The 24,714-nt window shown below is 39.7% G+C and overlaps 1 protein-coding gene across 2 annotated transcripts; it reads right to left on the reverse strand.

Annotated features, from left to right (window-relative positions):
- Positions 1-11,845: 11,845 nt before the first annotated feature.
- Positions 11,846-16,886, reverse strand: LOC104377525 (ovomucoid-like). 2 transcript variants are annotated; one of them, XM_009984331.2, is made up of 4 exons: positions 16,829-16,886; positions 14,655-14,674; positions 12,413-12,540; positions 11,846-11,891 (listed from the first exon to the last, which is right to left on the reverse strand). In XM_009984331.2, the coding sequence occupies exons 1-4, from the start codon at positions 16,881-16,883 to the stop codon at positions 11,846-11,848; spliced, it is 249 nt and encodes an 82-aa protein (XP_009982633.1). In that variant the 5' UTR covers positions 16,884-16,886. The 2 variants fall into 2 exon arrangements, with proteins under 2 accessions (XP_009982633.1, XP_086477881.1); XM_086621755.1 differs by having other exon boundaries at positions 14,655-14,686; positions 16,829-16,883.
- Between the last annotated feature and the right edge of the window lie 7,828 nt (positions 16,887-24,714).

The raw sequence follows: 24,714 nt of genomic DNA on the forward strand, positions 1-24,714 counted from the left end.
GACCCCAAAATATGGGGAAAGTAGGCGATTGAGACCTCCTCTGAAAAGAAAAAAAACAAGAAAACGGAAACAATAGTTCATTCAATAGCAAGATTCAAGTCTAGTAATGCTTGTTCCTGCCTGCCCCACTCCCAAAGGTGGGGGGCACACAATTAGTGACAATAAGAGAAGACTGCAGAAAGAACACAAGAGAGACTGAACTGAATTAAGGAGTTTGGTAGGGCAGTTCGGTTTAACTGTCATTTAAACTTATGTATAAACAGTCATAGTATATGAATGGTTTAGGTAGTTACAAGATAGCAGAAACAAAAAAACACCCTCTTTTTTTTCTTAACAGAAATGCTGTAGCTTATCAGATAGATCAGTTACATGTGGATTTTTGAAGGCAGCTTGATAGCTCTATTTCTTCCTCTCTCCACTGCTATGTAAGAGAAAGTTTAGAGTTTGAGGCACTTGATACCTAAACTAAAACCCAAAGCAAAACAATTAGAAACTAGACAGGCTGAACAGCCACCAATAAAAATACTGTTCTGGTCTTGATTAAAATTGAGCTTTATCTACAGAACACTACTGAGAAGTTTGCAGAGCTAAGAGGCTGTAATTTCTTGAACTAATATTAAAGCATTGGCTTTGCTGCCTTTTATCCAAGGTATTAAGACCTCTCATTTAAAGCTGGTGGAAACTATTTGGACATACATACTACAAGTTTATACTTTAGGGAGGTCTCATAATCTTATTTCTGTAACACAAATGTTATTGAATCAAAAATAAAAGACCTGAGGGAGTTAATGCATTCCTTTCTGCTTTAAAGAAAAGAGCCTACAACCCACAGACTCTCAATACTTACCAGTCTCCCAAAGAGATGTTTCTAAGCTTTAATCTTATGAGACAACGAATGCTCTCCATCCCAGCTGATGGCAAAATTAGGAACTAAATACATATGAAGTGGCTTGCAAAAACTCATCAACATTTCAAAACTTAAAGCTTCTAAGCTAACAACTTATTAAACACCCATCTAGCTCCAAGCAGAAACTTCAGGCTAAGAAGGTCTTCTAAATGCAACACATTTACAGTATCCACAACTCCTCATTAACAATTTATGTATCACTTTTCTTGTATCTGTTCCTACCCCATCAGCATCACTCTTAGAAAATATCTTAGCACACCCTAAACCCCAACCTAACACTGTTTTCTCCCAAGAAGAATCTTTCCACATTTATAAGAAATCGGTACCTAATGTGTCTCACCTGCATCACTGAGTCAGCAGTTGGTATTTTGCTCCTCTCTCCATAGCAGATACCTGATAAAAGTGAATCAAAGGGATTCTCTCCTACAGGGTTCCTCTTACTTGTTAGTAGTATTTTTACCAAGGTTTAAATATCTAGCCTTATGGTTTTGCATCTTCTTCACATAGAGATTTTTCTATTTTAACAAGGTTAAACTTTGAAAGAATGAGTTCTATTTTCTGATAAGCACATGCCCCTCTTCACCCTGAAAGAACTCAAGAACATTTTATAAAAACTTTGGCGTTAGCATAGCACTGATATTGTAAAAATATTTACTTGTTATTTCTAATACTTGCTGTTGTCTGCCTGTTTCCTTTAACTGCCACCATACTGTCTGTATCCATACCTGGATGTTACAACTCGTATCTGCACTGGCCATGCGTTTGGCCATGAGACATAATTTAAATATAGAGGATTCTGGGACTACATGTATTTTCGCTTTAGGGAAAGTGGTCTCAGCTTGAACAATTATATACCTGTTTGTAGTAGTATAAAGTTGCCAGATCCATAGTGCTCTTGGCAGTCGTGGAGGTTTACAAAGTCATGAAATCACTTCTCACTAATTCTTTAATTATGGAAGGATTTATGGAAAAAAATGATGCGTGCATTTTAAAAACAGATTTGGTGCTGTGAACGTGATGTAAGTTCATTCACAGGAGAAAGTATCTCTTCAGTGGCACTTGGGCCCTTCTGAATTATATTTACAGTTTTGTACATGGGAAGTCCATCTGCTGCCAGGGTGTTTGGGTTGCACTGAGTGCAACTGCCTCGTCTTCCCTGAGCATAAGCCACCCAGGGCTGTCTTCTGTTGACTTGACTGATGGAAGCTGTTGTGATTTCCTCGGGTGAGAAAGAGACAGTTCAACTGCCCAGTGAGCATGTTCAGAATAGCCTTGGTTACTTGAAAACATGGAGGCATTGCTTAGAAGTTCCTGTAAACTGCTGGCTGTTTAATTTCCCACATGACAAGGGGTATCAGTCCGTGGGAGGATTACAGGGAGCCCTTTGTGGCAGAATGTGCCGGTGGTATCGAGAGGTGCGGTCTGCTGACAGGCACAAATGCACCTCTCCTTTAGGAGGGTGTGGAGTCTGTTAAAACAACAGGCTGTGCTGCAAGTCAGAATTCAGAAACAAAAACAGCTTCCAGAAACACAATAAATACTTAATAAATATTAAAAAAATCAAATAGTGTAGCATCTCAGTGTCTGCACTCTTCCCTCAGGCAGGCATGGGGTGAAAGGCAATAAGTACAGGGGTGATATTCTGTGATTTGACAGATTTATAAAGGGAGCAGAGAAAACTGTGTTTTCCCTTGAGCTTCTGATTTTTTTCCCTGCTCAGACAGGAAAGCTATGGTAAGCATTAGTCTCAGAAGGGAGCTATAGTTAAATGTGTGTTTGGAGTTGGGAGGTGGAAAGAAATTCACAGACTTCTGCTTCAGGTTAGGTAGGGTTAGGACTGGAGTAGGGAATTCAGGGCCTTCAGATCTGGAATTAAACTGGGGTCCTGCTCATTGTGGGAGATGGGTGAGGGCTGGGGCCATGACACGCTATAATGCAATACTTGTTGGGAACGGGGAGGGAACTCTCTTGCTTTGTCATTCCCCTGTCTGGAAGGCTGTGAGTCCTTCCCAATCAAAACCCTCAAGCCCTCCTGTAAGGTCGCACTGAAGTGTAGTCTATGGACGTAATGGCAGCTTCTGTCCTTGCAACGATGGGCTTGTCCACTGCAGGTGTGGAAACCAGCCACGAGAGTGGATGCAGCAGCAGAAACAAACCTGTGCTGCTCTTGTTATGCTCTGTGTCACGTGAAATCATCTTCCTTCCAGCTGTGCTCAGAAAGGGCAGAGGTGTGCTGGTGGGAGGCCAGCAGCTGCAGATGTGCTGTGCTTCTCCCAGGAGGTGGCACCTCAGCAGCGTGGATGGGAAAAACCTTCCCCATGCCCCCCACGTTCCTCTACCTTCAGGTGCTGCCTCTGGGAGGTCTGCAGGAGCACAGCTATAGTTTGGCCAAATTAGCATAAGGTTTCTGTGACGTACTTCTCTGTCAAGGGAGGCTGCTGTTCTTTGAGCAATCATTGACCTTTGGGAATGAGATACTAGAGCTGTCATGCTTGTAGCTGATGCATTCTGATTTCCTGCTATATCTGAGAATATCTAGGCCTAACAGGAGGAAAGCTTCATAATTAGTGATCTCTGTGACCGTCTTATGCTGGAATTTTAAAGTCCAATTAAGAGGGGAAAGAATTTTTTTTAGATCTTTTCAGTTTTTCAGCTTTTAAATGTGTGTGTCTGTGTGTTTCCTTGTGTCTCAATAGTGTAACACACCTCATGTCCCACAGAATTGGAAAAATATCCCTTTGTGGACAATTGATAAGTTAATTCATGTAACTCACAGTGTATGTAACTTTCATACAAAGCTTTGCATTACTAGAAATTGTCCAAACTGTCAAAGAATTTATATTCTGTAATATAAAAGTTGAAAACCTTGTTACATGCTTGTGAGTTGTCCAAGGACAGATAGATGCACAATTTGGATTACGATTTGAATTCGATCATGCTTCCTTCTGAGTGATTCCCAAGGAAGATTGCTACTACCTCAGTTTCCCAGTTCCTCAAGGAGCTGAATCCCAGAACCCAACTGTTATCAGACTTCAGTTGTTTTGATTATGGTCCATTTATTTTCTACAAAACAGATAGGAAATTTTGCTTCTTTAATGATTTTTGCAAGGACATCTGTAATATTTGAAACTGAGGAAAGGGGAAAAAAGCAGCCAAAAAGCTATATATGGAATTTGTTAAGGCATTAGTCCAAAAAATTGAAAGTCATCAGGTACATTTGCCTGAGTAAGGATGGTAGGTTTGAATCATGTTCTCTGAAGAATATTTGAGTTCATTTAATTTCAATTCACTTTAGTATTAGTCTGTTTTGGTTTATGCTTATGGTTGCCTCTGTTGAATTGGAGAAAAAAAAGTGAGACGATGATTAGAGTTGTCATAGTGATAGATGAAGTATGAAAGCCTAAACAGAACAGAAGAAAACTAGAGATAATGAGGTCCATGCCACAGAGAGTGGTTGGAATAGCCTTTTTGGGAAAGATTCCTAGGCAATTCTGTGTGTGTATCATTTCTTGATGATCATCATGACTTTTTGTTTTGTTTTGTTTTTCGTGACAGATATGTATTTTTCTCCATGTGGCTTGTTAAACTCAGAAGACGACCCTCTCTCTTGTAAGTGAATATGTAGAATCTTATAACCATTTTTTCTTTAAAAAAAATCTGTCTTTCCTCAGTCACCAATTTCTTTTCCTGCTCCTTGATTAATACACTATATGTGTGTTGATTGTTACTCATTACTGAAATGCATAGCTTCGGTACTCCGATGTTCTGCTTTGTAACTTTTAAAGCTTTGGGGAGAGAGGGCAACATACCTGTTTAAACAGAGTGTGTGGGAGTCTGCATGTTTTGTGCAAAGTAATGGGATAGCATTCCAGTCTCCTCGACTGTTAAAGGTATCAAATCTGGTAGGAAAATGTTTTTTTCCTATCTTTTTCTGAGCTTACAGTGCGAATGTGATCAGAGTTAATTTAACACCATAACCTGGTTGTTTTCCATTACCTTAGCTCAAGACTTGCTTTTAATCCTCACCCTCATTCATCTATTTTTTTTTATGTTGGAGCCAGCTGAAGAATGTTCCAAAGCAAGAGATTGCCGTGAAAATGCAAATCCAATAAAACCTTAAACCTTTGAGATGTATTCTTCTTGACATATGGCTGAAATACAGAGTGCTAAGTGTTGAGAACTTCTCTGGTATTTTGATGCTGACATTTTTTTTTACCAGTTCTCTTTGCAGCCACAATTTACAAAGTCTTATGGAATAAGAGCTGATGATCAAATAGTTGAAAATGTCTTCTACTTGCAGTCTCTAAGTTGTGACACTGAGGGCCTGTTTTTTTCCAAATACTCAGTATTATTAGAAGATTGAGAAACACCAAAGAACTGTGGTAACTGGAAACACTCAACAAGCATGAGATAACCTTTGAGCTATTTGGTGTAAACAGCCTGACCATTATCACACTGGTTTTGGAGTAGGGTTAGAATGCAGCGCTCCAGGCTGACCAGACACTGATACACCGTAATGAAGCCAGTCGAATGTGAATTATATTCCATTATACTTCACCAGTCAGTCATCTGGTATTATCTTCAATCCAGAGACATGGAATTCTGGTCTGATCTAGAGAATGGTTTATGCAATAGCAGCTGTAGAGCACAGCTGGCAATTTTTCATGTTGCCCTTGATGTCTTTAAGAAGGTAATTGCTAGTGTAGGAGTTAAGAGACCTGGATGTTGGTTCTGGCTCACCCATACGTCTCGGATATGTAAGAGGCTTTGACAGAAGTGGCTACATTCTCCCTCAAGAGTTTGCTTTCCAGGTCAATCTCTGAGGTCTTAGGGGCAGGGTCCATCCCTTATATCGAGCACATAGAGGACCTAGCACCAGTGGTCTTCATCTGTTACACTTACATGCTATAACAATGACAGTAACAACATCAGAAAATGACAGTAACGACAATATCAGAAAATATAGCGCAGGCTTTATGGACAAATGAAGTAGCTTTATTACAGCACTGGCATTTTCTTTTTCTGGAATCCAACCCATCTGATTTTAAGGCCTGTATTTCATTACGTCTTGTCATAGAAGTGAAAAAGAAAATGCCATAAGACCTTACTGTGAAAGCCCTTCTTTCTCCTCCACATATAAATAGATACACCAGCAATGTGAGTACCTTTTCAGTGAAGAGTTTTGAAAACTCTAATCCTCAATGACTGCAAGGAGTTCCCTTCTATTTTTCCATGCAATGCCAATATCTGGCTACCTTTATTTTATTTTTAGCAAACAGGATCTGAGCATGTTTCATCAGCTCACTCAAGCTACATACATTTTTCCTTCCCCATATTTCTATGTTGTTGCTCCATCACACAAACTCGACTGTCCAGATTGTCTGGCTGCTTCAGCATGTTCTTCAGATGTCATTTACAGCAATTTGCAAATCATGTTCTTTGCTATGGTATGTAGCAAAAGCTGGTATTCTTCTCAGCATTATCTGCAGCTATGGGCCAGCACAAGATGCTAGCAGGAGGTGACAAAAAGCACAAGCGCTCCATGTTGGAAAGTATTGCTCTCCAGCTGCTCTCATTTACTGTTTCATGTCAGAAATTATCAGAAACAAATTAGAGTCCCAGGGTTTATGGTAGATGCAGGGGTCTGTGGTGGACTACTTTAGATCTCTAACTCACAGGACTCTGAATCACCCTTGTGGTTGTGCATTGCCTGTATAAGAAACTTAATATTTTATGTTTGGTCCACAAACACAGCTAAATATCTCAATGTACTAGAGCAGATGGTGTGAATATCCACTTAGGCTATAACAAGCCAAGGTAGAAGGCAGAAAATATCCCCAAATTGTCTGCTGGATTTTCTGACATCATGATGAAACATCAGAGTTTGGCTTTGTTTTCTCAATTTGATCTTTGTTTTCTCAATTTGATCTTTGTTTTCTCATTTTGATCTTTGTCAGTCAAGACACATTCAGGGCAAGTTGACCTGTTGTGAGAATCTTTTTAGGTTAACTGTCTGGAACCACAAGCGTTTGAGCTATGATAAACTTCTACAATATTACCTTGCTCATTTGCATTCCTGCTGCCTAATTGCTGGGACCTGGTTTCCAGATAAACAGAATTCATAATAGTTGTAGATTTAGTCTGTGTCCTAGGATAGACAGAATAATTTTCTGCCAACTTCCTCCACTAATTCCTTTCTTTCAATACAAAGAGAATTAGGTTCCTTACCTTTCTCAGCTTATCTCTTTTAACAGGAAACAACTCTAGCTGATGAGCAGTAACATTTCATACTGGGAGATTTTTTGCTGCCACTGGTTGATCCTTAGTTTCAGTACCAGCCTACATTCTCATGCTTTATGCACGTCCTAATCCAAAAGATAATAGGCAGAGGCATCTACTAGCCTCTTTCACCAGTCCATGCACACAGCCCTTAAGTCTTGCTGGTCTTGCGCCAGAGGTCATGAGCACTTGTGGCTCTAACTAACAGTTTCTTATTACCTTAGCACAGATTTAAAATTTAATTCTTTACAAGCAACTTATCTAATTAATGCTGAGGTACTAATGTGAGCAGCGTAGCTAAAGAAGAAAGAAAATACATTGAAAAATACATTGAAAATACATTGAAAGTTCCTGAATAGTCTGGTGATCCAATGCAGGATTTTTATTGCATTACTTTTCTAGTCAGATGTCTTACTTACAACTTCAAGACATGGCAACTTCACTAGACTCTCAAAGATTTTTAGAAAATTTTTCAATGGTATGTAATGTCCCTATCTTTGGCCACAGAAAAATGAAAATACCCTCTAGTGTCAGTTTAAATCAGTATTTTCGTAATATATGCTACCATTCTAGTATTCTCCATCATTTATTCACAGAAGCTCCCTCTGGGTTGAAAGATAGTGGGAAGATAACCATATAAACCCCTAAAAGAGTCCATGTGACTTTGTTCATGTTAGAATTACAAGGATTTCCAGCCTCTTTATTTCACAGAGAAGATAAAACGATGCCATCTGCACCTAACCCTTTACTAGTGTTTCAGTCAGCCTGCAGGATTCTTGAGTACATGGCTTAGCTGATTGTGTGGAGTCTTCTCCACTAAGGAATGATGAGGAAAGAAAGAAGGCAGTATGGTCAATGTGTATTTTACTACAGATTTTTTCAGCTAACAGATGCGTCCTTAGGAATCAACAAAGATTATGTTGCTCTGGTCTGTGCACTAAAGTAAGCCTGAGGAGATAATAAGCAGAAGGAATGGAAAAATGTTCTCCAGCATCCTGGTTTAAAATCGTTCCTGAGCTTTTTTGTCCTGAAGGTTTCCTCTTATTTTTCTTAAGATTTGTAGTATTTGTTACGTTTCACCTTTAGCTTCCCTTGTGATAATATATTTTACCTTCCACAAGAAATAATCCTCTTTGACTTGAATTCCGTTGCTTCTCAGCATTTGATATAGTCATCTCCAGTGTTGTCTACATACCTTCTGTCTTCCCTTTCTCTTTTAGGCATCAAGGTGAGGGCTAATGGAAAGGAAGAGATAAACAAAATTCCAGCAATCTTATGGGATGTTAAGCTCTAATCGATATGTGTTGATCTCTGTTTGGTAGATTTCTGATTCACGTTAAAGCATTGTCCATTGGTTCTGCTTGATATTCACCCCTCTGCCCATGGTGCTGTCACTGCCACCATCTGAAAATGATTGAACATGCCAAGTTTCATCACCTGTGATTTGTTGCATCCATTCTTCACTTACATAGAAGGAAGGTCTGCTCTCCAAAGCAACCATGAGTGTAAATTACATTTGAAAATGTATCGTTCTGGTAACTTGCTTCAGCTGTTGGGGCAGTCTAATGAAAATATTTTAAACATATCCGTGAGAACAGAATTCATAGCAATATAAACTTCCCACAATCAGAAAATATTAATGATGGAGGGACTAAATAAAGAAATATGTGATAGAAACCTGCTTACTCTCTGTTGAGGCTCTCTTTTTTAACCATGAAATGAACGTTTAGTTTCATGGAAATGGCCTTTATTAACTAAGTCTTCATTAACAAGTGCAAAGGTGAAGAGTATAAACGTGATTTTTCTGTGAGCTTTTCAGGAATAACATCAATAAATTGGCATTGTAGGGAACTATAGCTTCTTCTTAATGAAGTGTGCTTTTTCTGTTTCATGACAAACACGGCCTCTGAAGATGAGCCCCTCCACCACTTCTCCCCACCCACACCACAAATTAAGTCTGATTTTACTGAGAGAAATAACCAAGCAGAAACACAGTCTGGGAGGTACCATGAAGAGTGACAACACTCCTCACACTAGAAGCTGTATGTTCCTCATATGCTTGTGTGATCTGGCATTCGGAGCAGTAGTCCATCCTTTGACACCTGGAGATGCTAATTAACCCTGACTTCAGTTACAAAGAGAAGGGGGCTATAGTCAGTGCAGAAACCCTTCATCTGTTTTCATTAGCCTCAATATTTAAGTTTCCAATTTTATCCTAGCACTTGGCTAAGACTGTTGTTCTAAACTGATAGCCTCAACAGAACATCAAAGTGAGTATCTTCTGCTTAGGCATCACCTAGAAGATAACATGCCCATTTTCTCCATTCTGAAAGATAAGAGTTAAAGCCAAAATCACAGGTAGCCTCCCATCAGTTTCAGTGGCCTTTGGATCATCTGGAGTATTGAACATGTTTTTAATGTACTAAGAGCATCACTATCCCTTAGAAAGGAGTCTGAAGTCTCCCACAGTGGGGAATAAACCCCACTCCGTCCCCGAAATAGTCCCCAGGCTCCTGTTCTACTACCTGTGGTTTCATGGGACACACCAGTGACTGGTTACAGCATGTAATGATGTTAAGAAATCCATCTGGCCAAGGTTTACATAACATTCAGCAGCTACTGCTATTTTGCCCACAAATGCAAGGCATTAGGGAACTGTACAGTCAGGAAAAAGAAGTTCCTTGTTAAATACACTCATTATTTAGTATTATTTGACATGGAAATGCAGAGTATTCACTTTCTATGGTGTTTGCTTGGTTGGAAAATATCACTCCATTTACATACTTAACAGCATTTCATTAATCCTCAATTTTTTCCATTCATATTTTGTTGTTTTCAGCTTTATTATTCTTCCAGGTGTTCCAAATGTACTGAGTGCAATAGGCAATTAGTGTAAAAATAGTTCAGCCAGTTCATGTTATAAATCAGACTAGAAATTAGGGTTACATCAGTGTGTACCAGCAAATTAAACAGACCCTTTCTCATCCAGAGGCCAGCTAGTTGAGTCTAGTCACATCTCCGCTAGGAAATGATTTTAGCTTCCAAAACAGGGTGCCTTCATCCAGTTTTCTATTTGGGAATGGTCTCTAGCCTCACAAGATGTGCTTGAGAACTGTTGGGAAGAATATTGATCCAAGACAGGATCATGCCAGGACCATGCTAGCAATTTCTACGTAAAAATGATGGAGTTCCAGTGCTCTGAACCGAGTCCTGGTACTGTTTAATTCCTTGGTAAAAAAGTAGCCTGTGGAAGGCTCTCTCCTTGCTTGTTAATCAGCATCACAAAGTCCAACAGCCTCTTCTCCTCTACAAGGAATGGGGGTGATGTTCTCAGCTCTGCCAGGAGAAAGAGCACATACTAACACTGTGGACTAACAAATCCTCGTGGTCCTTCCATTACAGAATGCAGCCTGCCTGATGCTACAGCAGCATTCAGCCAGCAGTGGAATGGCTAGGCTTTTTGCTGTCTTGCCTTCAAAGGCAAGGACATGGACTGCTTTCCTTATTTTCCATTCTTTTGAAGTATGGGTCTTACTCCAGCCCAACTAGCATACCAGACAGAAGTGATCAGAAATGATACCCACATTCCAGTTCCAAAATTTTCTTCATGTGTGAGCCCAGTAAAGTCAGTCATTGATAAGTTTTAGTTCTGGGAAAATGTATTCCCTTGACTGACTATTCAAGTGTAAAAGACAAACTGGCTTAATAATGAAGATAATAAGAATGTAAGAGCACAACAGAAATTTCTTCAAGTCTGAAAGCAGCCAATTTATCAGAAGGGAACAGAATCATTAATCATCACATTTAAATGACAGGGTTTAACAGAGACACTGTTATGAAGCTTATGCAGTCTTATAGTTTACTGGATTTGTTTCACCTGAAGGAAAAGAAGAGCCAGATTGTAGCTTAAATTCCAGTAACGTGAGGCCATCTAGTGCATATTACCAGTGTTACAGCTTTTGTTTTCCAGGCTTTGTTTTTTTAACCTCTGGCCCTAGCTCATGCTCTGAGACTTTTGGTAACTTGAGAAATATCTCTTTTGTGAATAATGGATGCAATAAACTTATTCTTTAGAAACGTCACCATGGACAAAAAGAGTCAACATTTATTTTAATAAACATGCAAACTAAGTAGCTAAACAACATATATGAATCAGAATTGTACAAAGTTAGAAGAAAAATAATGAGCATTTAAACTTTAGCTACAAAACTGGAAGAGTCAAAGCACTGCCTAGGAAAGCTGAAGCCTTTGAAAAGAAGAATCTGCAAACGTTTCTGGGCAAGTGAAAGAAAACACTTCACCAACAAGTAAAGCAGAGGCAATGCCTGCACTGGCATGTCTCCACTGAAATCAGGTGGCACTGTCAGAAGATTTGAACTTTAACCATGGAGACAGATATATAATGAAGGGCTCATGTGAAAACCAACTTGCTACAGGAACAGGAACGCTCCCGAGAATCCCAAGGAAATGCTTTGTAAGGAGGACAGAAGTGTCAATCCTAACACTCAGGAGCAGAGAGAAGCAGCATGTGACTGAGCACAACTGAAAAGCCTACTTTGTGTTTTGGGGACCATCATCAGAACAGGCAGGATACATGAAATTAAATTAAGAGATTGTGATAAGGCAGTGTAGAGTTGTTCTCAGCCTTGCAGAATTCGATCAGCATGCCCCTGCTTGCTTCATGTGTAAGGTACCTCGACTTCTCCTGCAAAGGAAAGGGAGGACATAGATATTGCAGACAGTAAGCTTAACATTATCAGCTAAAATCTCTCTGAAGTCCTCAGCCAACAAGTTGCTAACAGGCACTGTAAACATTTGTAGCAGACAAGAAGGCACTGATCTGTAAACTATTTTATTTTAAAAGTTATGTGTTTTATCCATAAAAAGCAAGATAGTTCCAGTACCACTTCTGGATTCTTGTTTGACCTGAATTGGGTCCAGGTGCCTTATCAGCCCTGTGTTGCTCATTGGACTCTTCTCTTTACTGTCCAACTGCTATAGTTGCTGCTACAATAGGAAGTTGCTCACACAAGTATCAAGGTCATTTGTTTAGCTCAATTAGACTTTATTGGTGGGAGAAGCAATTAGTCTATAAAGATTAAGCAAAGAGGCAGAGGAGTAGTGACCCTGAAAAAAGTGATAGCACTTAATTGGAATGGAAATACCAGATAACTCAGGTAATCTTAGATTTTGGCTTATTCAGGAGTAATTAGGTAGTGTACTTACAGGACAGCTTTGCAGAAAGAACATTTGTTGTTGTATGTTTTTCCATCAGAGCCACAAAAAGGTTCATAGAGTCTTTCACAGTAAATAGGCCTTCCTCTCTCTAACCTCCTGTATTCACTGCAGTCTACCTGCAAATACATTATAATTTTTTTTTTAATCCATCTTTCTTACATTCTCCATTCACCTATAGAAGTAATGAATATATGAAATTTTTGGACAAGCTTGTCAACTGCTCTAGAGCAGCACAGTCAATGAGACTCCATCTATATAAGCTGAGCCCAAGCCTCAAAAAAGAAATGTTCCTTCTGACAGAGATGAGCGTGATGTCACCCATGCCAGGTACTGAGCACCTTCAAGGACTTCACCATCTGTCTGAATAAAAATACAGCCCCTTTTCCCTCGACAGAAAAGTTGAGGCTTAGCATTTTTTTTTTTAGCTGACTGCAATTGCCAATAAATTCAGGTGAGGTTAGTTTTCAAGGATGTGAAGGGTTCCTGTCTCTTTATTGCACAAGTATCAGCTCTTGATGCCTTTTACACTGGTGGAAGGATTTGCCCAGGCAGAATTAAGTAAAGTCCTGGTTAAGTATTAGTATGAAGAGAAGTTGTTGAGAGGCCCTCGTCTGACAGTGAGACTGTATTCATTACAGATTTATATACGAAAATGGAAGTCCAAACTAATAAAAGAAATGACTGAAAACCCTCCTGTCCTAGTTTTGGAGCTCAATCTTCTGTCAAGTGAATGTTGCTCCCAGTATTTGACAAACAAGGTGTTCCTTTTGCAGTGCACCTATTCTATTTAATGTGCTCTTTGCTATCCTGAAAAACCTGGGGTTTGCTTGCCCTCCTGTTCTTGTAGGTGCTGTTGTAACTCAAATTGGTTCAGCTCCATTTGCTGCTAGTCTAGTGACAATCTGAAACATATTAGTCTTTGGAGGAACACTATGACTAGAGATTTTTTTCCTGAGGGTCTAGCCAAACATGTATTACAAATGCATATGTTTAAACCAGAACCCAGCCTTGCTGTTCTCTTGTTATGGCCTGATTCTTCTCCCCTTCATTCCAACTCTTAGTGGAGGACAGGAGTATTGCTTCAGCCAAAACCTGGAATTTACTACAGATTATGTGATTGGTTTTATGCTAGTCATTGCCCAGGACCTGCAGGTGGGTGAAGTGAGGAGCTGTGTGTAGTCAGCCCCTTCAGCAGCCCAGTCCCTGTACCATGCCTGCAACACAGACCCAGAGGTCTCCACTGGCAAAAAGAGTCATTAGCCTATCACTTTTTTTGGGTATTATGGGCTTAAAACCAGTGTCCCATTGAAAAAAAAAAAACATATAAGATGTTATTTTACCTAGGTTTTTCCTTCATTTGGTCTTCTCCCACTCCTCCAAAGCCTTGGCTGCTCACACATTTCAAGCTTTGGATGGAAAGCAGGAGGCAGCACAGCTCACCTCGATTGCTAAAGCAGGTCAGAGACCTGACATAGCTGATAGGTCTCCACAAGGTAACCCAGCAGAGGCAGTGGCCTCAGAGGGAATCTCTGTAGCTTGTAAGTTATCATTTTAAAGCTGGTCAACCACCAACACATCAGAGGCAAGGGCCAGCTAATAAAAAAAGTAGAATTAGGTGAATTTATGTGTAACAGCTGGTAAAATGGGGAAGATAGTTTGGCGTGGAAAGTAGAACAAGCTCTTCCTGGAAAAGCATATGTCTTGGTGTAGTTTTAGGCATCAGAGGCTGCATGTGCCAGCATGGGACCAGCTCTGTGTGTGTGTGTGAATTTCCGCTCCCTGCTACTGTCCACTGGACTTCCAAAGGGCTTGTCTCTGCTCATCCAAGTAAGGAATTTTACAACCTCATTTCTTTCAGAGGTTGACCCCAGGATGAATACTCCAGCACAGTCAGAGAGAAATTAAGAACTCTAAGTACATGATTTAGATCATCAAGAGAGCCTTATAATGTCATCATCAGATAGACATTAAAAAAAAAAAACAACCTTGTTTTCTCCAACTTTAAATTTGGCCTTGCCCAAGTTCCTGCTCAGATCCCATTACAGGTACAAACATCCAGAAGCTATGAGGGCAACTGTATGGAAGCCACATATCTCAAACTCAGGGATTTCTTTCTGAAATACTTTGTCAGAATTTAATTAATACTTAATATGGTATTTTTTTACCTCATGGATCTCAGTTGTTACAAACTATATATTTTTATTCAGAAACAAAGGAGAAAATTGCTCACCTCATTCTCTTCAGCAGCATCTGCAGTACAAACAGAACCACAAAAGATAAAATAAAAAACACTGTTGAACATTCAATTTGCAACTGAGATGGCTTCACTAGCTCCAACTCTTCCAACACCACCACATCTCTTGCCTGCCTTTAAGTAAATACTAACAGAGTTTTTCAGTGTTTAACAAGATACAGGTGTCAGGACCAATTAAACAGGTAGACCTCATTGTATTGTTAACTTCAGAAACCTGTGTCAGCAACTGGAACAGCCTCTGTTGTTGGAGGTAATTTCTCCTTTTCACCAGAGGAAGACTGAAGACCCGGGAGTTAAAATTATGTTCAATGGCCAGTCTGTTTAGGATGAACTAGTTGTTGAGCATGACTGGATGTTACTTCCCAAGTTTATAAAAAAAATTGTATGTGAATGTATTCAAATCACATGATCTTTTTATACTTTGATTTTCTGTCAATAATGAGGATAATACCTTCATTAAAATGTAATACTAAATATATATAATGATGACAATGCAACTTGGATCATAATACCACTTGAAAAAGTGTTTCCCCGTGCCAGTCAATATGGATTCTCAACTATTTGGCAGAAGGATTCGCTCCTATTTTGTATACACATGGCATCTAATACAATAGAGCCCTGTTCTCAGGTGGAGCTTAAAAAATCTCCTCCAAAACAATGATAATTGCACCTCCCAGAAAGTAATCAAGTAACGTTGGCGTGTCTCCGTTGGGGTGACACATTCGTTACTTTCTTTAGGAATGTATTTTGTTCTCCTGTCCTGTAATCATCATTCTGTGGCTTCCAAGGGATAAAAGTTATCAGGCAGAGGCTTCTGTACAGAAGGAGCAGGAAGCAAATACGTTACGATCTAAAAGGCAGTGCAACTCTAGCACTTGTCTTTTGACTAAATGTAGCTTTTTTTTATCTTTAAAGCCGTTAAACTTTCCACTGAAACTTCCTTTCATGGAGCTGCTTGCATCTATCTTCTCATCAAATAAAGTTGCCCAAGGTAAAGAAAACTAGCATAAATAATGTTCCATGTCAAGTTTTAATCTATGTCACCAGAAGTTTGACTGAGTTTTCGTTTTTCTGGAATTGGATCAGATTTAATCTGCTTCCACAAAAACATTAAGATATTGTTTTTTCTCTGGTAACCTTTTAGTATCTGCCATGTATTTGGGAATGAATGCAAAAAAGATGTTGCTCAAAAAGTATCGATCCATAAAGTTTTCATGCAGACAAGATAAACTAGGAAGTTCAAGGAAGGGATTTGCTGGAATTCTTATGAAAGCAATATTTATTTATTTATCTTCAGTTAAACTTCGTTTTGAAAAACTGTCTTTTTCAAACTTTGAAAAAATAATTTCCATCAAAAGCATGCCATTTCATTGAAATGGTTGTTTTTCATAAAAATTTTCATTTCAATTTTCAGAGCAAGCTTTTCAGAGCTATTCAAAATGGAAACAGATTATTTTGTTTCATAATTTTGGTTTTGTTTTAACATTTTCATTGTTTTGCCTCTTTAACATTCATAATGCTATTGAACTGCTATACTTCTAGCAGAGGAGATTTGGACTCTCCTCTGTCAGTTGTTCTAAATGTACTTATTTTTCTATATTATACTTTTTTTTTTATTGCAAGCTTTTGTTTTAAAAAAAAATTACCAAGCGAAGGCTCAAGAAATCATCCCAGCTTCCTATTTTATCATAGAGCAACCTGCGCCTCAAAGCTGTCTCCAGCCTGGCAAACTAAAATCATGAAGAGGTTATTCACAGCCATGTTATGTGGCCTGTGCATAATCACCTGTCTCCCGCTTGCTCAGTTTGGAGCAGGACCTCATCTGCTCCAAGCTCCTCGCTCAGATGGAAGGAAAAAATAAGTAGGCAAAAACTTGCTTTAGTTCTGAGGTTTTACAGTTCGTGTTTTAGTTACAATGCAGAATGCAGCTCTGATTCACACCACCATCAAGGAATAGCTTTCATCTGCTCTGGCTGGCAGCTGTAAGGCTGATGCAGTATTGCTTTCCACATGGTGCACAGGCATAAAATTCGCTTGCCTCCTGCCACCCACATCCAGTAACCATTCCTGACTATCCCAATAGACTGAGAAGCTTGCACTGTTTGAACATTAGAACTGTGATGTATCAGTAAGTAAAAAAGGTTACTCACTTGCTAAGCAAAGAACTGCCAGGGTGAGGAGCACGAAGGTGCCTGTTATCTTCATGGCAGACAGGGCTTCTTGACCTCTTTCACAGCCAATCTGTGCTCTCGGTATTCCAGTACACTTAGCTTAAACCTGTATTCACGTATCTGTGAGAGCAGAGATACATATATATAGACACACGTAAAAGCAGGAGCCCTGATGATGAAATCCCCTTTGTAGAGAAGGTAATTAGAAGAAGGTGTTGCCCATGGGTAGTGTCAATAAGAATGTCTTCTGTACAACATCAAGGTCATAAGTACAGGGCGAAGATGAGCGTCACAGCATGGATTGTGTTGATAAAGGAGATGTATTGTACTTTGGCTAATCCCCTTGCCTAATTAACTGTTCCATCTCCATTAGTGAGCTCAAGGAGTGACTCAGTAAGGTGGTTACTTATTGCTATTCTGTAATTGCCATATTGACCCTTAGAGCTGAACATAATTCCCAGGGAAAAAAAGTAATTCTTACTGGATGCATTCCAAAAGGTTTATACCAGTAGAACTGAAATGCTTAATTCCTATTTTCGTGATATTTTGGAGACCCTTGTCACTAGCTGTGGATAGAGGTGATGCTGGTTATTATGGCCATGCACTGAGCCCTTTCAGACTGCTCTGTGGTAGTAGGTGCTGCTTGGAAAAGTCTGTTTTGCATGAATACCCTCACCTTCACACACAGCCCAGAAGATCCCCCAGTCTTTCAGTGTTCTTCTGCCTTTAGAGTTCCACCAGTTTAGAGATCAGAAACACTTTGTGACAGAAGGAGCAAAGGTACTGCGCTGCACTGCTTAGTAAAGAGAAGTGACGAGTTCACAGCCATTGTGCATCCTGCTGAGTTAGTGCCTAGTTTGCTGTCATGGAGATGTGGAGAAGATCCCTCTGCCTGCCCATCTTCTCCTTTGTTGCTATTTCCAGCACAGCAAGTGTCATATCATGTGGGATTCTTTAAACTAATCCACCATACCAGTGTGTTAGAGACTTAATCAATAAGAATAATTTTCTGGCTTTTATATCACAGACCGTGGGTAAAGTCACAATGGGAAACTCAGATCTGAGATTTTCGTAAAGTTCAAAGTAATGTGGAGTTTTGTGCCTATAGTTTTGTTTGAACCCGTCCTTCCAGAAGTGCCTTCTCTTCAGTGATTTGCAATGGAGATGTGCAAATTGTCTCAATGTGAAAGATCCCTGCACACGATTACGATTCACTGTGTTTCAGTGATCACCCTCCCTACATTGCAAGGTAGCCTGAGGCTTTTCGCCGAGTTAGGGTCGTACATGCTGATTTCTCTAAGACAGAGAGACTGAAAGTTCTCAGAGAAAAGGTTGTAATAGGTCAAGTAGACCTTGGGCCCCATTAACTCATCCCAAGAGGGATAAGGACCGTCTTGTCTTTAAAGAATGTAGGTAATGAATAAATGGTTAATTTCTCATCACTTACTGGAACAGAAAAAACAGATGCCCTCAAATTCCAGTTCCAGGATATGTAAAGATCTGGTTTGAGGTGGAGGCCTGTAGATTTATTTTTTTTTAATGCCCTTACTTCAGTGATTTAATTTTAATTTTTCGTTTGTTCTTAATTTGTTCATCTGTGCATATTCCTGTGAGGCAGATATCACAAAAGACAGGCTGTGATCTAAATTGAGGTTGGTCTGGATTCTTCTGCTTTGAGATGTCAGTGAAATTTTTGTTCTGGAAAGCGCAAAACTTTTCTGAGGAGCCTGGCATAAAGTGTGTACAAACTCATGACGAATATTCAGGACATGTTCATTGGTTGATGGACAATTAGCAGCATTAGGCAACAAGAGCAAAACCCAAACCAACCCAGAAGGTACTCTTAGTCTGAATAGTTTTGAGCAAATAAGACTCTTGAGGCTATCTTGAAACTATAAAGCTGCAGCTTGACAGAACATGCAGGTTCCTTGACACTGGTATGAGGAAATCTGCTACTTTGGTTACACTGTCTTGCCTAATATGGTGCTACACAGTGTACTGTCTGATGCAACCTCAGTGTCCATCCCATCCCTCCAGCTGATGAACATGAACATCTGTTTACAGTCTTCTGAGTTCAGATTTTGGATCAGATTTTTCTTAGCATTTGAAAATTGCCTTGCTATTGAAAGGATTCCTGATGCTTAAACTGTGCCCCATAGCAGGAGAGCCATGGTGTTCATGTTTTCTCAGGTGTTTTGATTAGGGCTTTTGAATCAAATTAAGATTCATTTTCTGAGCAGTGGACCTTCAGCTTTGTAGGGCTTGCCCAGACCCCTCAGCTAGGAGGGGTACAGTTCTGATGAGAAGCTGTGACATGTTGCAGGGTGTGGAAATAGCACCTCGCTACAAGCAGGACACAGCAGACGGTCAGCCAAAGTTCTGGAGATTTTTGATTTTGAAATATCAAAGGTGTCTTGAAGCTTTGAGAAGAAAAATGCCATGCAACCTGTGATACCTTTGAGCATGCTCTTCTTCATGCTCCTTCATATTTTCAGTGTTTTCAGCTTTAGTTATTAGGAAGAAAATAACAAGATTAAGACCATTTAAAATTGTTATAACAAGGACTTGAAAACAGGCCTTTAAACCAAAATTTGATTACACATCTCTTCCAAATCCCAATTTAATTCTACTTATTTCTTCAGTAGGAAAATGCCATTAACTGAGCACTTGAATTATGAAACACAAGACAAACTCCCATATCATTGTCTTTGGTACTTTGTGAGTTTTGCCTTTCAATGAGTTTATTTCTTTAGCAAAATTATACTTAAGAAAAAGTTTTGTTATAGATACATTTAACGACAATTTTGTACAGAGCAAGTTCCTTAATTTCTGGTACATAGACAGGATTTTAAAATCAGGATATACAGACCTGCACAGGACAGAATATGGTATTAATTTCCTGGCAATTTTTCAACGCCAGACTTTGTCTTTTAAATCAATCGCTAGTTCTTTGGAATCATGTCTCCCTGAAGTTGAGCATTGCTCACATTTTCTCCAATTTATTTAAAGGTCTCTGGAACCGAGTACTAAGCTAGACTGCAATTCAAAACAAAACAACTATCTTGACCCAACAAGTGAGCATCTTCCTGAACGTGAAATTGAGTACATAACAATCAGGAACTAGTAAGCAGACAGGAAGCAAACTGAACCCCAATCTAGAACCAAGAAGTGATCTAGAACCTGATCTTGAACCAAGAAGTGACCTAGGGTCATAAACCGAGCCAGAGCCCTGTCTAGAGCCCTCTCACTGCTGAACACCAACTCCACAATTCATCCTTGATCTTGAGAACAACTGCACCAACACCACTCTAGATGAAAACCAGACTCAAACACATCCGGACCCAGAGACTCTAGGGCCCCAGGTCAACAGCAAGCACATTTCTTTCTCCTTTTCAAGCAAAGGGATTGGGAAATAGGGCAGATGAATGCTGATATTGTCTGCCACAAAACTAAGCACCACCACCCCAGCATTGATGGTAACTATTTCAACAGGAAATATCTGCAGGCTATAGAAAACTGGGTAAAGGCAAAAGGTTCTGTATTCCTCAGGTGAACAACTCCACCATGTATTTAGCTACATTTATAAAGAATTACAACCAACGTGACTTGGAGTTAGAATTTTAAGTCACTTTTGGTTTTTTTTTTTTCATATTTTAGAGCAAGTTTTTAATTTCATCCTCAAGACAAGGACAGGGAACTCTGGAGTCTCTAGTTTCCCAGAGTAGTTAGGAAAACATTGTTTTGATTAGGCATTCTGCAATATTGTCAGCCAGATCACCAGGCCGATTTAGAAGATTATTCTTCATTTTCCTTGGGAAGTTCAATGTTTCTATAAAACTTTGATTTAGTCATAAGATGTTTATCCAGTTGCACTCTTGGGGCATTTCATAAGCATTAAAAATTCCACACTATACTGAGAAGAAAGTAACAGTGTCAAAAAGTCTGACAGCATTGACAACGTATTCTTGATATTCAAACACTAGCAGATGATTTCATGTCATTAATTCAGGGGGATTGCCAGGAAATGTCAAAAACGTCTTTTGAAACCAAATTGACGTTTTTACCAAATAATGTTTTGTTAAATAGAAACATGCTAATGTCTCGTGCAGCTAAACACATTCAGAATTTTTCACTTTCTACAAAGGATGCAGGTACGTCATGAAATAACATCCTCGACAATGCGCTCAGTTTCAAGTGCGTTACAGAGCACAAATTTATGACAACAAAGCTTTTGTTTTGAAATTAATTCATGTTTTTACTAAACTTAGGCTTTTCAACCAAATTAAGGAAATGGAATATTTTCTATTAGCTCTCTAAACATTTTTGTAATGTTTCTTTCTCTCTTCTCAATCACTTGAGATTGCTCACATGGGGTTGGATAAGTTTCCTCATGGTACGTACTGCAGAACGTCCACATTCACAGCAGGTGCCACAGAGTAATCAACACAGCAGCGTGCACAAGAACATGAAAATGCCAGGTGTGTTCCAAAGCATCTGTGCTTCCACTGAATAACAGTGCATGCCAGGGTGCATGCCAATAATTAGAAAGACTCAAATTCTGCAAAATATTAATGCTGCATTGGTATGAAAATGCAACAAACTAAGGAAGCTTCTAGAACAGAAATCAAATCTTAGTGGCATTATACCACAGTTGTTGTCTTAATAAAAACAAAAACAAAACCAAAAAAAAACCCCCAAACACCTCGTGACATATATACATAAAATCAGTATCCAAATCCAGATCCTTTTTTCTTTTATAAGAGAATTAATAGGCACAAAACGGCCTTTCCAGCTAGGACAGAGTGCCGAATCCTTGAGGATTGCCTTCTGAGATTCCTTTGTAAGCCTCAACATGAGAGAAGTGGTGCTGCTAAAGGCAAATCAGGAGCTACACTGAGAGCTTAACAGAAGGTGCTAAAAGTTAGAGACCACAAAAAGCTTTCCTAATCTGTTCGCAGTTTAAAACTGGGAGGATGAAAAAAGTGAGTTTAAGCACATTATGGTCTCTTCCATTCATCCTAGTTCTTTCTCTGGGACTTTGCCTCTTTTAGGTTTTGGAGCCTGTGAATATTTGCAGGGAATGCTTTTGGTGAGGTAATCAAAGTTTTTCAGATTAAAAAGTAAAAAAGTATCAGGCATTTTGCGTGACTCAGTTTGCCAGATTTTAGACTAGAGCATTTGTTTCTTTCAAACAAAATTCAGCTCTGGAGTCCCCAACACAAGAAGGACATGAAGCTGCTGGAGTGAGTCCAAAGGAGGGCCACAAAGATGATCTGAGGGCTGGAGCACCTCTCCTACAAAGACAGGCTAAGAGAGTTGGGGCTGTTCAGCCTGGAGAAGATCTTCTAGCAGCCTTCCAGTACCTAAAAGGGGCTACAAGAAAGCTGGAGAGGGACTTTTTACAAGGGCATGAAGAGATACCACATGGGGTAATGGCTTTAAACTGAAAGAGGGCAGATTTAGATTAGATATAAAGAAGAAATGTTTTACATTGAGGGTGGTGGTGAGGCACTGAACTGGTTGCCCAGGAAAGTTGTGGATGTCTCATCCCTGGAAGTGTTCAAGGCCAGGTTGGATGAGGCTTTGGGCAACCTGATGTAGTGGAGGGAGTCCCTGCCCATGGTTCAGCTAGGTCAGAGTGCTGTCTTTGGGAACATTCAGTGGCAGATTGAGTGAACAGAGCAGTTCTGCTCTTCGTGGACAAGTTGCACATGAGTCAATGGTTTACCCCTATAGTAACAAGTCCAACTCTGCATACTGGGCTGTATTAGTAAGAAAGGAGTTATCAAGTCAAAAGAATTGTTGTCCCTCTGGTCAGCACTTATGAGGCTGCATCTGGAGTTCTGTGGACAGTTCTGGGCTCCCCAGCACAAGAAAGACACTGAAACACTGGAGCAAATCCAGTGAAGGACCACCAAGCTGTTTTGAGGTATAAAGCACATGTCGTACTAGGAAAGACTGAGCAAAGTGGTTCGTTCAGTTTAAAGAAAGAAAGCAAAGTCTGATTGCTGTTTTCAGCTACTTCATAGGCGCATACAGAGAAGACAAGAACCAGATTCTACTCGGAGGTGCACAGTGACAGGAAGAGAGAGAACAGTGCGAATCGCAGCACAAGAAATTCCAATTAGATGTGAGGAAAACAAATTTCACAGTGAGAGTAGTCAAGCATTGGAACAGGTTGCCCAGAGACATTATAGAAACTCCATCCTTGGAGGTATTAAAAAATTAGTGTCTTCTGAACTGGCCGTGGTCTGGTGGTGGGGCAGGCATGTGGGGAACCAGGCAACCCCCAGGGTCCCTTCCAACCTGAACTGATCCTGTGAGTCTCATCTGTTGCTGGCAGTCAGCTGCTTAGGGACTTTGTGGCATATTATGTTTGTCCTTACGAGTTAACGTTTCTGGATTTGACAAGCAGACATGAACAATGGACTAGCCGGGTAGATTTCAGCGACTTGAAAAAAATGTTTGTTGGCAAACAAATGTCCAGATCTGTTTAATAATAGCTGCTTCCCAGAGCTGGATAAGTAGGCCTCTTTACCACACCTTAAAACTAATTCTGAAATTCATGGTAAATGTTCTGTTTGGATTGAAAAACTGAGTGAAATTTTGGCCTCATCAGTGAACTTGTACTGGTTTCCATTGAGCTGGGAGGTTCTATTTGGATACCTGTATGTTAATCGTGGGCCTCTGAGAGTTTTCTACTTTTATCATTTTGTCTTGTCTTTTCCTGACTTCTTACCTCTCCAAGTTGTTATTTTGAGGGAGAAAAAGTAATTACTTGGTGAACAAATGTTTATTCACTTTAATACGTCTGTTATATCTGATAACATACTAGTGCGTATTTTTCTGAGAGGAGAACATCTTCCACAATTATTAATAATAGTGCTTTTATTTTTGGAGCCTCAAATAGAGCACAAATGTGATGCCAAATATGCTGCTGCAGCACGTCATTAGTTAAGTGCCTGTTTTATTCTGCATGGGAGGATGTTACCTGGCTGCATTCCAGAAAGCATTGATGCGAAGTAGCTTGTTCCGTTCCTATGATGGAGTGCCTCACACTGAGGGCATCAGCAGTGCTGAAAAAAGGGCACAGGAATAACTAAAAAATGTATTCTGACACACCAGGTATACCTGGAAAGAATGCACAAGCCAAGATAGTTATTGATATGGTCACGGGTGGGAATTCAGACTCTTTAGTGGTGCCAGTGCATGTTTACACGCAACCCAGTGCACCAGCTCCTTCGATTTTGGCGTGTGTGGGCGGTTAGGGTTGTCCGCCCATGTGCAATTAATGTATCAGGATTTGAAGTCTTGCTCAATGGAAGATTTGAGAACCAAGTGACGCGTTTCTCAAGGCATCAAACTGTGCCAAAACATTTGGGTATTTGCCTGAAGGAAGGTGAGTTTCCCATTTTCCACACCCTAGGAAAGATCAAAGGAGCCTTTCTTTAAATCCGCAGGTATCAAGCTGGGACAGATCCCAGCTAAAGGTTTCATATGTTGTTCTAGAAAGTAAAAAAATCACAAACCAACACCATGACTCCTTGCAAAGGCTGGAGCTGATTATTCTTTTTCTTTGCATCTTCTGATCTCTTTAAGATAAATTACAAGGCTGTGATACTTACTATTGCGCAACTAACTTGTGAATCCTTTGAGTTGCTTAGTGTCATACCACTGATGTTTCTGGATGACTTGATTCTTCACGGCTATATGCAAAATAGGCATTAACAGCTTCACACTTAGCGCTGAATGAACTGGATAGTGAGCATTGAATAGGACTTATTTTAAATTGCCTTCTGTTTTGTATTTTAAGGTTTAATTTCTGTGTGTTCAGCACTTTGAAATTCTGTCACACTTAAGTCAGT

This window comes from Tauraco erythrolophus, chromosome 16 (assembly GCF_009769465.1).
Source record: "Tauraco erythrolophus isolate bTauEry1 chromosome 16, bTauEry1.pri, whole genome shotgun sequence".
Lineage (NCBI taxonomy): Eukaryota > Metazoa > Chordata > Aves > Musophagiformes > Musophagidae > Tauraco > Tauraco erythrolophus.

What these genes read in the sequence shown, in the direction of transcription:
- LOC104377525 (XM_086621755.1), bottom strand. Translation starts at nt 16,883, where the DNA reads ATGAAGATAACAGGCACCTTCGTGCTCCTCACCCTGGCAGTTCTTTGC. An exon ending in GGCAGTTCTTTGCTTAGCAA is followed by an intron (nt 14,687 to 16,828) that starts GTGAGTAACCTT and finishes TTTGTGGTTCTG; the next exon opens with TTTGTACTGCAGATGCTGCT. An exon ending in TCTTTCTGCAAAGCTGTCCT is followed by an intron (nt 11,892 to 12,412) that starts GTAAGTACACTA and finishes TTTCCTTTGCAG; the next exon opens with GAGAAGTCGAGGTACCTTAC.